This window comes from Choloepus didactylus, chromosome 4, assembly GCF_015220235.1.
Source record: "Choloepus didactylus isolate mChoDid1 chromosome 4, mChoDid1.pri, whole genome shotgun sequence".
NCBI classification, from domain to species: Eukaryota; Metazoa; Chordata; class Mammalia; order Pilosa; family Megalonychidae; genus Choloepus; species Choloepus didactylus.
This window is the reverse complement of record NC_051310.1, coordinates 100935108-100950563: the sequence shown is the minus strand read 5'-3', so window position 1 is coordinate 100950563 and position 15456 is coordinate 100935108. Positions and strand designations below refer to the sequence as shown.

The window sequence follows — 15456 nt, the reverse complement described above, 5'->3', positions numbered from 1 at the left end:
ATAACTTTTGCCTAAGACTTGAATTGTTAATATCAAATATGTTGCAAAGTATTATATAAATATTATTTATATAATAAATATAAATTTTATTTTATTTATTGTATTAATGTGGTCTCTTTTGTTTCAGGAACTTTATATTGCTGTGGGAATATCTGGAGCCATTCAGCATTTAGCTGGGATGAAAGACAGCAAAGTAACTATACACAAAAATGATGGTTAAGAGAAAAAGTTTTCATTTTTTAAAATCTGAGTTTCACTGTGTTTCCATGTAGTTACAGAGTATGTAGTTGAACTGTTCGGATTAACACAGATTTGGAAATTGACAGAAATGCAAGCCACTGTTGACCACCTGCAGATGTGTCATTGGTAGGAGAGGTAGTGCTGTGTCATGGGAAGAGGCCTGTACCCCAAGTCGCAGCTCCACCTCTAGCTAACTGCACGACGCATTGTGTCTATACCTTGGCTTCCTTATCTGCCAGATGTGGGTGTTGGACAATGATCTCTGAGGTCCCTTTCAGCTCTGATAGTCTGTGGGTAGAAAATACGGGGCATAGACACTTGATGAGGCTCTCACCCTCTAACTGGATTATGAGTTCCTGATTCCCAATTCTCTCTTTGTCTGCTTTGCCCTTGACCCCTGACATTACCATGCTCATAAGTCAGCAGGGCCCCTCTTCTCGGGTTATTACCAAAGTGTGACCAAGATATTTTGAGTTGGAGTGTCAGGCCATCTTAATAACTCAGCAGTTGTCAAAATTACCACATACAGAGGAAACACTTGATTTTAACTTGCTGCTTGGACTATATCTTCAAGTCCTGCGTAATGACTCTGAAACATATATTTCAGAATATGACACATTAATTCATGCATAACAATATGGTTTTGAGTTATGAACTGAGTCTTTCATGAAGTCAGAGATGCCTCTGACTCTTCTGCATTTATCCATTCAGATGGAAGCTTGATATAAAAGGTCATAAAACTTTTAAGAGGTTTAACTTCTAACTTGAAGAAATGCATGCACTTCTTCCTTGTAGCCTCTGAATGAATTGGCCCAAAACCAGTCAGATTTCACAGTTGGATGGCAGGTTGCTTTACTGAGCTATGGAAACAGCTGTGCCAGTGGGGAAAATGTGATTGCTGCATTAAAGGATAAAAAACTACTCCAACCCATCAGCCTTAAAATATATTTTTATCAAGATCAATTCAGACACATGTAGAATTCTGTTTCTATAAAATAGAAGATTCTGCCTGCCAAGAAGATCTTAGGGGAAAATTCTCATTTCATACCAACAGGACTCGCTTGGGGAGGGAAGGACTAGATAGTATATGTCAAAGCAAATAGGGAACAGTTGATTGAAGTAAGGGGACCAGTGTTGTGGGGCCCATCCATTAGAATAAGCTTGAGCCAAGACTTTGTCCCTCCATCCAATCAACAGATATTTTTAAGCATGTGCCTTGTACTAGCTGGGATGCTTTAAATGAAAACGAAATATCCCTTGTCGTCACTGTCTTCTATGGGAGGCAGAACAGTGTCCAGGAGTAATTTTGGTTCAGCTCTAAAATGGGATAAATCTGATAGTTGCACTGCATACAAGGTGCAATTTTAATTAGCTTCATGGTATAGTGGGAAGAATAGGAGACTGAATTGTTGTGTCAAATGAGTAAATGTAAATGAAAACACTTTTTGAACTATTTACATATCCGTATGGTTGAATACAATCTGTGGGTTTAAAAATTCTGTAAGAAGAAAGAGCGTGAACTTTTAAGGAGATTTTAGGAGAGCTTTAGGGTGCAAGCAAGACTTTATCATAAGCTATTTACAGTTGCTAATTCAAGAATATTATTTTAGTAATCTGAAAAATTGTAACCACCTTGCAACTTTTTTCTTAAATACCTTAGTGGTTCCTTGCCTGCAGCTATGTGCCGTTTCTTTAAATAAAATAGCTTTTATATACTGGGATGGAAAAGCTTCCAGATGATAAAACTATCACATGTTTGACTAGGTGGCCTCCAGGAGAATCATTAGCCATCATCAATTAAATAAATCTCTGCTAGTAGCTCTGAAGAAGGCTACACCTTCTCAGAAGAGAAACACCTCGATGCAAATTAATACCTGCAATTCAAAATTTGTCCTTGTGACTTTGAATTTGAGGCTTATATTTGAAACCATCATTATTGTCTCTTACCGTGGCATCTTTATATATATATAGATATATATATGTATGCTTCTCTGGATTGGCAGTTACTTGGACTTCACTGTGTCCCAGTCTCAGATATTCTGCAATATTCTGCCCATCGCTTTGAGGCACTCTTCAGGGCCTCAGAAGGAATTACATGTATGTTGTGTGTCCTATATTTTAAGTCAGAATATATCAAAACACTTTCCAAATGTGTTCCAGCTATAATCATGAGATACATTAACTGGCATGTAGAAACTTAATTTTACTTCTAGAAATTTGGATTATTATAATCTACTATCTATTGAAATAACTTAATACCATATTAGAGTAAAAGCTCTAATTTTACTTTAATTACAATGGTGTTAGAGGCATCCATGGGGAATCCTGAACTATTTGTAATATATAAATACATCTGCTGTTAATAATAGAATAATTATAACCACAGCACCTTCTTGCATGAATATTCTTATACTATTAATAATCTATCATTATAAGCTTTCATATTTAAAAATATTTTTATAAGAGATAAGAGAAAGTTTTTGTAATTTTCACAGGAGATACAGTAATTTGCTTGTTTTATTACATACATTTGCTGCATACATAAGAATTTAAAATGTTTTGTTTCAAAGTTCTTTACTAACAGGCTAACTAGATAGTTAGCTTTTATCTTCTCAGAATAGACTTAGGATAATATTTTTTAAATAATAAATGGATTGGAATATATGAAGGGAGAAATAATTTAAAGTACAAAGCCTGTGAATTGGGGCATGAATTTGTTACTTTTTCATCTAATATCAATCTTTTTTTTTTTCATAAGTCAAAAAAAGAACTTAAAAAAATTTTTAAACCTTTTTAATACTTTCAAAAACTGGGCTGGTAGTGGGGGTGGGAGATATTTTTTTACTTTGCAACCTAGAAATTTCTAATAAATTTACAGTATTACCAGAGATGCATCAAATAGATCTTACTTGGTAGACATTTATAAAAATATTAATTTGTTGTAAAGAGACATAAAGTAGAACCATCAATGTATGTGGTATATTTTCTTGATAAAGGCCAAACTCTTTGTTTTACCATAGACAATTGTGGCTATTAACAAAGACCCAGAAGCTCCAATTTTCCAAGTGGCAGACTATGGAATAGTCGCAGATTTATTTAAGGTAAGATGGCTCTGAGAGAGATGGCCTTTATCTGCATCGTTATCCTAGAACCTCTCAGGGTTGGTCAGGGATGAAGCTATTATGGTAAAACGTGTGTGTGGGTGTATGTTTATCTATCTGTATGTCTGTGTCTGTCTGTGTGTGTCTCTATACAATTAATATATGGTCATAATTTTGACCTACTTACAGTGAAGTTGCCCTAATAGATACATGCTATTTATAGAATATTTTAACTTTCCCCTAAAAATGAGTCCATTGCCTTTAAAATATTCTCACAGCTCTTTGCATCTCATGCTAAATTATGCTACACAGGGTGAGTTAACTCAAGCAATTATAACCTAGTATTGTATTTGGCAGGTACCTTAAAGAAATTCACATTAAACTCCCTACATTTTGAGATTTGCCAAGAATACTGTAGCTTTTCAAGAGATCTGACTCAACAAGTATGCTCTGCCTGCTGTGTCTGGGAGTTAAAGGCCTTCTTCACTTGATGGGTGCAGGGGAGAATGCTTACAATGCTTACCTTCCACTCCTCACACTCTTCACTTTGTAAGTGTTCTTTCTACCCCATCATCACCCCAGTATTTGCCCTGCCAGTGAGAGAAATACTCTGATTAGTGATGTCGATCAGCACCTGATTATAGTTAAAGGTCACAGCTCTCGCATGACTTAGCCTCTTGTCCCCTTTGCCTGCCTGCAAGTTTCTGGGTTACCTTGTGCAGAAACCACTGGTGCAGGGATTGATGAGGAGTGGTGGGCCTCACGGGGAGGCTGCAGCCTGAGAACAGAGCCGGGGTGGTCTCCTTGGTGAGAGGATTGGCCTGTCATCCTGACTTGACCAGCACTGAATATGGTCCAAATGAACTAATGAGCTGCACTTTGGGAGCATGTCTGTAGGCTCAGTGACGAAGGAAGGCTCAGGGATTACTTGGTAGTGGCCCAGCCTTCAGGTAGGGTCTAGGACAGGGCTGTTGCGTCCCTTTAGGAGGCCCCCCAAAGAGCCAGGACAACATAGTCTTATTACGGTTGCTCTGTGGTAAATTTTGAAATTGGGAAGAGTAAGTCCTCCAACTTTGTTCTTCTTTTTCAAGATCATCTTGGCTATTTTGGGACCGTTGCATTTCCATATGAATTTTAGGATCAGCTTGTCTATTTCTAAAAGAAGAAAATAGGCAACAGAGGTGTTGATAGAGATTGTGTTGAATCTGTGGATTAGCTTGGGGAAGATTGCCATCTAGACTATATTAAGTCTTCCAGCTCATGAACATGGAATGTCTTTCCATTTATTTAGTTTTTCTTCGATTTCTTTCACTGGTCTTTTATAGTTTTCAGTGTATATGCTTTGTACAACTTTTGTTAAGTTTTTCCTAAGTACTTTATTCTTTTCAATGGTATTATACATTGAATTGTGTTAATTTCATTTTTGGATTATTTGTTTGTAGTATTTAGATCTTGTATTCTGTAGGCTTGCTGAATTCATGTTTTAGTTCTAATTTTTGTGGATTCCTTAGGATTTTCTATATACAAAATCATGTCATCTGTAAGTAGAGATAATTTTACTTGTTCCTTTCCAATATGGGTGCTTTTTATATGTTTTTCTTGCCTACTTGCCCTGGCTAGATCCTCCAGTACAATGTTAAATTGTTGCAATTGTTGTAAGGGTAGGAAATAGGGGGAACTATAGCCTTATCTTGTTCCTGATTTTGTGGGGAAGGCTTTCAGTGTTTCACCATTAAACCATTAAGTATGTTTTCAGCTGTGGATTTTTCATCAATACCCTTTATCAGGTTGAGAAAGTTCCCTTCCATTCCTAGTTTGTTGAGTGTTTTACTACCTGTTTTTTCAAACCTTCCTTTTCACCTCTCCCCAGCACAGCTATTCACTAGAGTAATTCTAATCTCTTTACTGTTTCTGAAACCTGTGTGTTTATCTCTGATGCTTCATTTTTTGCCCAGAATCATTTTCTTCTCCACGTTGATGTTAGGAATTTTCCTAATCCTTCTTCAGAACTCTTGAATTTGGAGCACTGAATGCTGTTCTTCCTATCCTCCTCCTACCCTACAGGATAAGATGAGCACATTTCTGAACAGGTGTTTTTAGGCTCGTCTCCTCACTCAGGTGGGGAAGATTCCTGCAGGCAGAGATCAGGCCTGAACTTCCTATCTCCCTCAGTGCTTACCTTGAGGAGGAAGTACTAAGTAAAGGGGTAAACAGAAGTGTATTTTGACTTATGTCAGTAAATTGTCCTTCTTTAAACTTCAAGTTCACTCTCATTTGAGCTTCCTGTGTGGGGAGATGAAATACCTAAAATAGAATAGAAACATGACTCCAGATCTTTCAGCATACCCAGGCCATCAGACACTCATGAACCAGAGTTGGCATTTTCTTTTTTCTAAATAAGGCCTAGTGTGGTTTGCTTGGAAAGTCTGAGGTTAGTATAATAAAAAGGACATAGATGATGGAGAAAGAAAGTCCCCCAACCATTTTGCTTCCCCCCCCCACCCCACCCCGAGAGTGTGGTAGGGACATTCTGTAAGGTTTTCAAAAATTGTATGTTCCAAATCAAATTAATGTTTGGACTCCTGGGGAAAGAAATCGGGCTGTAGCCTATTTTTCATGAAACATAAAGGCCCCACATGAGGGTCGTTTAGCATGTCATCCGTGTGCCTGGCATGAGCTCATGGTCTTTCCACCAACGAGAGCCAGGAGAAGTGGTGCCAGCACTTAATGCTGCCCCTGAGCTAATGCCTGCTGGCTCCGTGGTAAACATGGGCCTTTTAATAAGCTGGAGACAAAGTGACATTCGGAAGAAACAACATGTCAACAATTTCCTTAATAAATTTTGTACGAACACATTATTTCCACCTAATGGAAATGTAGCACTCTTAAATAATTGAGAGGCTGTGTTCATCAGAGGCGAGTTCAACTGGGATCTTTGTGAGCTAGGGCAGCTGACAGCCCCTTGAAAGTCTGAGTAATTGATATTGGTTTCCAGGTGAGCTCTGTGGAATATTCTCCGCAGTCTCCGTGCATAACTGTCCTCGCCTGCGTGGCAGTCACAAAGCAGCTCCACTGAACTGCCAAGGCTAGGGGTTAGTAATTAATCCTTTTAAAAATTGGAGCCAACTTGTCAGTTTCCCCTCTCTGTGGTTTCGTATTGTGTCTGCTGAACAGCCTCTGTGTTAGCACTGAAGAAGGCCTTGATTTTGATAAAGGACGGTGATGTTGATTGTTCACATGCAGCTCATTTTTATGTGCATCAAATTATAGTAATGTGTGCCAAGGCAGCAACCAAAATGTTTGTGAAATGATTGTGTGAGTGAATGAGCAAGAGAACAAATGCTGGAGGTGGCTGACAGGAGCCTGGCTAAGCTAGAGACCTTTGTGGACTTTGAAGGAGAGGCAGTAATGGAGAGAAAGAAGAATGCTGGGGGAAACTTGAAGGTAAAATGTATACATGCTGCTCTCTAACAAGAAAAATTGGAGTTACTGTTTTTCTGTGGTACCTTCCTGAGGCTTGTGGTTATGTCAAAAAAGCCTCCAAGGCACATAAAAGGACAAATATTGTATGATTCCATTTATATGAATAAGAAAATGTATAGAGACAGAAAGTAGATGAGAGGTTACCAGGGGCTAGCAGGAGGGGGAATAATAGGAGCTATTGCTTCATGGGTGTGGAGTTTCTGTTATGGGGTGGTGAAATAGGTTCTGTAATGGATGGTGTTGATGGTAGCACAACATTGTAGATGTAATTAATGCTACTTAAAGATGGTTAAAGTGGCAGATTTTATGGTACATATGTTACTACATTTAAAAAAAAAACAAATTGAAAATGCATCTGACTCAATAGGAGAAAATATTTGGAAATCCCATATCTGATAAGGACTTGATACCCAGAATATATAAAGAAATCCTTCAACTCAACAATAAAAAGAAAACAACCCAATTAAAAAATGGCCCAAAATATATAAAGAAATCCTTCAACTCAACAATAAAAAGAAAACAACCCAATTAAAAAATGGCCCAAAAGACATGAATAAACATTTTTCAAAGAGGAAATACAAATGATTAGAAAGACATGAAAAGAGGCTCTTCTTCACTAGCTATTAGGGAAATGCAAATCAAAACCACGATTCAAAAATTGTGATGAATGCACAACTATGTAACAGTACTGTGAACAATTGACGTACACTGTGGATGATTGTATGGCATGTGAATATATCTCAATAAAATTGAATTAAAAAAAACACAGTAAGATATCATTTCACACCTATTAGAATGGTCACTACTGAAAGCAGAAAAGAACAAGTGTTGGAGAGGATGTAGAGAAATAGGAACACTCATTCACTGCTGGAGGGAATGTAGAATGGTGCAACTGCTGTGGAGGACAGTTCGGCGGTTCCTAGGGAAGCTACATATGGAGTTGCCCTGTGATCTGGCAGGCCTACTACTTACTATATACTCAGAGGATCTGAAAGCAGGGGCGTGAACAGACATTTGCACACCAATGCTTATAGCGGCATTATTCACAGTTATCAAAAGACAGAAACAATCCAGGTATCTATCAACTGATGAATGGATAAACAAAATACAGTATCTACATACGGTGGAATATTATTTAGCAGTAAGAAGGGATGAAGTCCTGATGCGTGCAACAACATGGGTGAACCTTGAGGACGTTATGTTGAGTGAAGTAAGTCAGACACAAAATGACAAATATATGCTCTCACTAGTATGAACTGATTATACTATGTAAACTCATAGATATAGAATCGAGAATATAGGTTACCAGGAGATAGAATGAGGCTAGAGAATGGGGAGCACTGGCCTAAGATGTGCAGAATTTTTAACTAGGTTGAATTTAAATGAGTAGAAATGGATAGAGGTGATGAGAGCACATTATTGTGAGTATAATTAACAATGCTGAACTGTGGTGTGTGTGTGTGTGGTTGATAGGGGAAGTTTAGAGTCATATATATCAATAGAAGGAAAGCCAGAGGTTAAAACATGGGAATGTATAACTCAGTGAATCATGTCGTAGATGATGACAGTGATTAACAGTACACATGAAAAAGTTTTTTCCATGAACCATAACAAATGTACAAAACTATTACAAGGAGTTAAAAATAGAGTGGTATAAGGGAAATCACATACCTACTGAAAACTATAGATTATGGTTAACAGTAGTATCAATATTATTTCATGAACAGTAACACATGTATCATACCAATGCTAGGAGTAAATGATAGGGGATATGAAGTACAGGATCTGGGGGTCTCTCTTTTTTTGCTTCCTGGAGTAATGAAGAAAAAAAAAAGGGAGAAAAATAAATAAATAAATAAATAATAAATAAATAAAGCCTGTTACACAAAAATGAGTGGAATTCTCGGCCCTGCCAGCCCTGTGTCCAGGGCGTCTCTCCCTCAGAGGGTTTGCAGTTTCCCCATAGAGGAGAGGGGGTTTCTGGGTGGGGGAGATGGGACACTGCTGTGATTTGCATTGTGTTTCTTTTGGCCTCCGTGTACTTTTAAGGGGCTATGATAGTGATCACAGTGAAGGCTCAAGTTCCTTACCCATTTTTCTTTTTAATTTGCAGGTAGTTCCTGAAATGACTGAGCTATTGAAGAAAAAATGAATCATGATCATGTCTTAAGAAGGAAAACAGTGTCAAAGTATTCAGCTGAAATCATAGAAAGTCATGGGTATTATAACAATCATTGGAAAGCTTGAGAGCTAAATTTCATAATTTGAGGGGAAAATTCTATAAGATGCCAGAGTGTTTTTTTATGGGACTATTATTTTTTTTTTCTTTTTAATTATGTGTGGTTCTAAACAATTATTTTTTGAAATTTTCTAAGTCCTTAATATTATCTGTAATAAAGTCTTTCCACAGCTCTAAAACTACTACCAGAAATATGCCTTGCTCCTTAATGAGAGAAAAAATTGAAGAGAGGGAATAAAACTGCATTCGTTATTCTTTCTTTGCTGGTCTTGTTCATGGAGAGCTGTATGTTTTAGGTAAGATTGTAAACATGAGTGTTCTCACCAGCCTTATCAACCTAATCTGATTGTTGAACGGCATATCTCAGAGAAGAATGGAACTAGATGGGCAAATTCATAGTTAAAAAATCATGGCCACAAAGCGTGATATTATCCTAAAGATGCTCCAGTCTTCAGAAAACTAGAGCTAATGTGACAAAAGTGGACCTGACTTAAACCTGAACCTGTGGGATTCATTTAGTTGGCTTAACTTAAATTTAATTTTTCATTTCATTTTAAGGTTTTGTCACTTTATAGGAATTTGTCTGTTAAGAAGAGGGGAATGGGGAAGCAGTGGCTGCTTTGAACAGTATGGCCCCTTCTGCAAACAGATAGTTTCATATGTTATAAATGTTTAAACTCCTGCACATGCTCTGGCTTTTCTGTTGTCCCCTGATCTCTTCCTTGTCTTCCTCTGGGCTCTCATAGAAAGGCAGCCACACGTTGTGGCCACCTGGAACTCGTACTCAGGCTCAGAGTCCCACCGGGGGCTGCAGGCTGGTGTGGGTGGAGGCCCGAGGACAGGCTGCCGATGCTGTGGACAGGCCTGCAAGAAGGTGTGGGCAGGTGTCTGCAGTCACAGTGAGGCCAGGAACCAGCAGGCCATGGTAGAGTGAAAAGAACCACAGATCTGGAGTAGTGGCAGTAGTAAACAGCAGGAGAGAGATGGACGTGGCCAGTGATACACGAGGGAGGTGCAGAGGGGACCAGCCTGCATCTGCTGACTAATTGAACCCTTTCTGATTTGTGTCACAGTCACTTTCTGTGAAACACTTCTAGAAGTTAAGTATCTCTGGCATTTCAGCCTTCTTTTAATGAGGTGAGAGGAGAGGAGTAAAACGATGCCCCTTTGCAAATAGCGTCATTTTAACACACTCTACATTAGAATCATAGACTCTTAAAATGTCAGTGCTGAGAGATCATCTGGTTCAGCCCCCTTGTACAGATAGGGATACTGAGGCACCAAGTTGAAGTGAAGAAGTGCAAGTGACTTGCCCAAGGCCATGGGGCTTGAATCACCCTTGTGTAAGTAATTCCCGTGAGTTGTTGCTGTCTTTCAGGCTTCTCCCAAGAGCTGGCCTGACTGAGGGCCTTCTGCACATACCCCTCATTCCCACTGGACCCTATAATTGAGGGGCAGGAGAGGGTGAAGGTGGTGGCTGTAGAAGCTCCCCCAGTAGAGGGTTTGTTGACTCAGGGAGGGGCTCCCAGCATGGTTCCTTGCCTCCAGGGTTGAGCTGGTTGGATTTTCTCCCTTTGGCTCTCTCCTGTCATGATTTCCCTGCCCCAGCCCCAGGCAGCTATTCACTGAAATAATGTTTACTGGGTACGACTATGGACCAAAATCTCTGCTAGATCCTGAGGGTCTGTGGAGATTGAGGTGCCGACAGCCCCCTCTCTCTAGGGGCTTGCCTCATGATAACATAACATGATAATAATAATAGCAGCATTAAGTAAGGCACTTACTATATGCCAGGCACTATTCTAGCACTTTTTCACATAGTAAACTCTGTCAGTTCTCAACGTGAGTACTGTTATTACCCCCATTTTAGAGATGGGGAAGCTGAGGCACGAAGAGGTTATGTAAGTCGCCCAGATTCAGAGAGCTTATACGTGAGAGTCGGGATTTGGGACCAGACAGTCATCTCCAGAGCAGCAGCTTCACCAGTCGGAGATTCTCCCTCACCCCGGCTCACGGAGCAGAGAGACTCACTGTGCTAAGTGCCAAGCGCTTCGTGCCAGATGGGTGGGGAACACAGCCAGGACAGTGGTTGTCAAGGAGAGGTGGTCTGGGCTCATCTCTCCAGCAGAATTTACTCAACTCAAAAGCCTCTCTGAGTCCCTACTTGGGATTTACCTTAAAGACTCAGGTGCATGAGGTGGGGGCAAGTTGTTGGAATGAAATTGTTGTGTATGCCAGAAGGTGCAACTTGATGCACCCTTTTATCTATATGTTTTATTGGAGACCAAGCTGTCAGTTCCTATGACCCTGCCCCTGAGCCTTCCCTTAAGATCCAGAGCAGTAGCTCTGGAAGCAATGTGGGGAAAACGTTAAGGTAGCTTTCTTTAGTATGTGTGTATGGTTCCTGCCTTTCTCCCTAGTTTTTTGAGGTCCTTAGTTAACCTCACACAAATCCCTGGGGATTTGGTGACTGGCTACCCTTCGGCAGAACACAGAGTCCTAGAGATGTCAAAAAAAACCACGCACATAGTAGTGCAGCCCTGCAAGCACAGAGCTGAATAGCTCCCTGTGGTCTCTGGGTCAAGCAAAAACCACCTCACTTTGTGGACTGAGGCCCAGTGAGGCCTCTGGTCTCAGCTTTTCAGCCATTGCGTGCGGACAGACTCCAGCATTCTCTGGGTCCCACATCCCCGCAGCAGTCCTGTGGGCAGCACTCCCTGTGGGGTTCTCTGACTCATGGTGGTGCTGTGTGGAACAAGCAAACACCTAGAAGAGTCTGGCTCAGCCACTGCTGTGAGTGGCTTGTGGCCCTGGCAGGGAGAACAGTGAGCTGCCACGCTCTGAGAATATGGGCTGGCTGAGGCGCAGCCTCTGCCCTCAAGGATCTTGCAACCACCAGGAAAGAAGAGACAGACACAAGTGTAAGCGACCCGGAGAGGGCACCCTCAGTGGACCAGCCATGGCCATGCCTTGGGTAGAGGCTTTGAACTTAGCATGTAGGGGCAAAAGTGGAAACAGATCAGAGGGGTGGAAGCAGGGAGGCCAGGAAACGGGCCAAGGTGGGGGGTAGTTGGGGCCAGAATTTAGGGGACATTGACTGACAGGCCAAGAACTTTGGCCTTTATCCTCATAGGCCCATGGTTCTCAAACTTTGCCCCCAAGGAACTACCATTTCAGGAGCTGGAGCAGGGATGGTACCATGGAAGTTATCTCCTGATTGGCAGGAAGTAAACATTAATAGATTATTCTCAATCTTGTGTTCTTCTCACCTATATATTTTTTAAAACGTTGGTGGCTGCTACCCTTTGTCCTGTGAGGAATGTGAACAGATGCCAAAGTGAATGGATAGGTGGCAAGTGGATATTAACACAGGAGGTCAGCAACCACTGACCACCCACAGACTTGTGGACATGTGAGGTTGTGATTTTGTTGAATAGTTAAAATACTTTCTGCTAGTTGATAAGTGTGTTCCTTGTTTGTATGTTGGAATTAAATATGTCTGTCAAGAGTGTTCCACAAAGAGCTGCCTAACTTCCTGGGGCCCTGCCACAATTGCAACTGGGAGCCACTGATGATTTTTGAGGAAGGCACACAAGCACCTGGAGGAAACTGACCTCATGGTATATTCAGGACAGAGCTAGGGAGGAGGAGAGGAGGGAAGCGATTAGGAGGCTGTTGCAGGAATCCTCTGGCCTGATGCCTGGATGGTTTGGCCGAAAGCTCTTTGGTTACAGAACGGCTCCCTGGAGACCGTAAGGTGGCTTCAGTGCTGTGGGCGAGGCTGGCAAGGAGCAGCCCTTCCTCCCAGGGCAGTGGGAGAGCCGTGCAGCTGGCAGAGCTTGAGAGGGAGGGTCAGCTGTCTCTCGCCAGGGGTTTTGGTTTGGGGCTACGTAAAAGTGGGCTCAGGCAGCTGGGGAGCCTGGAGAACTGCTGATCACGACAGACAGATTTGGTTAGCTGTTGCTGAGCTAAAGGAGGCTTGTAAAAAGCCCACATAAGGTAAAATACTGCCACAATTTCCCGATAGCTCCAAGTATTTTTCATCTTTCCTTATGAGGAGCCCAGATGAAGAAGAGTTGCTGATAATCCTTGGTTTATAAAGCAGTTTCATGTACATTACCCTATCAGAGGGGCAAAGGGTAGGAAGCACTGAAGAAATCCGGCTTTCAGGAGAGGAGGTGATTTACCCCAGGCCACAGAGCAAGTGGTGGAACTGGAACACAAACCCAAAGTCTTGGCAAATATTACTTTAGAACCTACTATGTGTCTGGTGCCTTCTAATACAACAGTGGGTTGAGAGGCAGGTCACCAGGGCTGGAACCCAGGTCTGGAGGCCACAGCCTACCGTGCTGCTTTCCAACACCTCCAGCTTCTCCAGGACTCTCCTCTGGTTCGCATTTCCTCAAAATAGAATGCCTGGCATTAGAAGCCTGGGACACTGATGGAGTTAGGAATTTACTGGAAAGTAAGCTGACAGTTACTGTCTGTGGTGTTGGGTGTAATGAGAGGTAAGGCCTTGGTGAAGCTTTACCTTCTTTACCTCCTGCGAGTGGCCATTGGCTAAAGGCAGGTTACTGCTGCTCGCCTCCCAGCCTGGAACTGCACAGGGAGCATTTAGGACCTGGGGACCCAGGGAGGGCTGAGCACTGGGGGGCTGGCCACTGTGACAGTTCTCATCCTAGCTGTGTCACTGTCTGATAGAGGCACGTTCCTTCTCCTTTTAGGTTCATTCCACCATCTGTAAAATGGGGGCTTGGACCAGGTAATTTTTCAAGCTTTAACCTGTGTATGTGTGGGCAGATCCCAAACAGGGTAGGTAGCTAGAAACAGTAACAACCATTTTTGAGGATTTTCTATGTCCAAGATGCTGTCCTGAGCCTTTTGCACACATTATCTCATTTAAGTCTTGTAATCCTACAAGGTGTAGTAGTATTTCCCCACTCTACGGATGAGAATGCGGAAGCTTAGAGAACTTAAAACACTGGCCTGAGAACTCACAGCGGGTAAGTGGTGACCATAGGCCAAAGTCTACTACTCTCCATCCTGAGTCCTGTGGGAGCACTGAGGACGCGCCCGAGCCAGCCTGGCTGCGGAGGGCTGAAGTGGAGGGAGCGAGGGGTGAGAGGTTGACAGCCCAGCCGAGCACCTGAAGGAGTGTCCAGAATCCACCAAATGAGGACGTGCATCCCAGACAGAAGGCCCACCATGGGGCAGGTACAAAAGCACCCAAGAACAGACAACTCAAATTTCTTCCTCTGGAAAATAGGAGTTGCACCCTGATCCTCGAGTCTCCTTCTAGCCTGACATTCCTCCATTCTGAACTGCTCTTTATTGAAGGAAGCAGGGGTCTTTGTACCAGAATCTGGATCCAGTCTGGCTATCTTTTGTGGCATTTAGCAAAGCCCCGTGCCCCTTCTTTAGGCAGTGGAGGCAGAGGGGAGCCTACAGAGTTACAAGGCCTAATTGATGTTGGGGAGGTTCCTGGAGCACTTGGTGAAAGGTGCCCTGTAAATCTCACACTTTGAAGAATTCTGCCACATTCATCACAGTGTTTAATGTCCTGATTGATCTCTGGGGTAGTCAATTTCATTTGCTTGTTTCAGAATGAATAGGCAACCTGCTCTCCTAAGCAGCAGCCTGGGGCTCTGCATAAAATCATGCCAGGCCTGTCTCTTTGGTACCTTACCATAAATTTTAGCAGCAAATGTTCCATCATTCTCTTTGGATAATTAAATTAACCATTTACCAGGAGGTATCACCAAACTTTTCAACGCTGGAGCCAAAAAAAAAAAAAAAAGTCCAGGATGATTAAGAATTTCTCTTGGTTCATGCCAGGGAAACAGGTTTTTAACCTGTCTTGGAAAAGGGAGAGAAAGACGGAAACTATACTTCCCGTCTGGGCAACAACAGTTTCTCTCTCCTAACTTGGGGTGACTCTAAGGTACTGTTTACAGGAGAGCCAAAGGAGTGTGCAAGCAGGGATTTGCTCAGGAGAGGAGCAGACAATGCCTGGGCTGGCCACAGGCTGGGTGGGAGACTGGTGGTGGCACTTGTCTTTTCAGCCTTAGCACCCATACGCTCCCCCCCCCCTGCACCCCCCACCAAACTATCAGAGGCAGCAGATGAAATAACCACGCCTCTCCTAGGTGGCCTTCCTCAGAAGTGCAAATGTGGGCCGGCAGTGAAACACCCCAGGCATTTATTATTAACAAGGAAGCCTGTGTTTGTGTCTCCCTTGAAAGGTTCTCAAAGGGTTCTCCCTTCCATTATGTCATTCATTATCCCAACTATCCCAGCAGGGCTGGGGGGCCCAGGAGTTCTCTTCTTGTACAGGGGGAGGAAGCAGGCCCAAGGATTTGCTTGGAGCCACAGAGCAAGCCAGAAGCAGGGCTG

The 15456-nt window shown here is 42.2% G+C and overlaps 1 protein-coding gene across 1 annotated transcript in view; it reads left to right on the top strand.

Moving 5' to 3' along the window:
* Positions 1–9321, top strand: part of ETFA (electron transfer flavoprotein subunit alpha) — a 124516-nt gene extending 115195 nt beyond the window's left edge. The window contains exons 10-12 of the mRNA XM_037833317.1: positions 128–193; positions 3261–3341; positions 8938–9321. Coding sequence (XP_037689245.1) covers positions 128–193; positions 3261–3341; positions 8938–8976 — 186 coding nt within the window. The 3' untranslated portion in view covers positions 8977–9321. The remainder of the gene's footprint in view (positions 1–127; positions 194–3260; positions 3342–8937) is intronic.
* The last annotated feature ends 6135 nt before the right edge of the window (positions 9322–15456 follow it).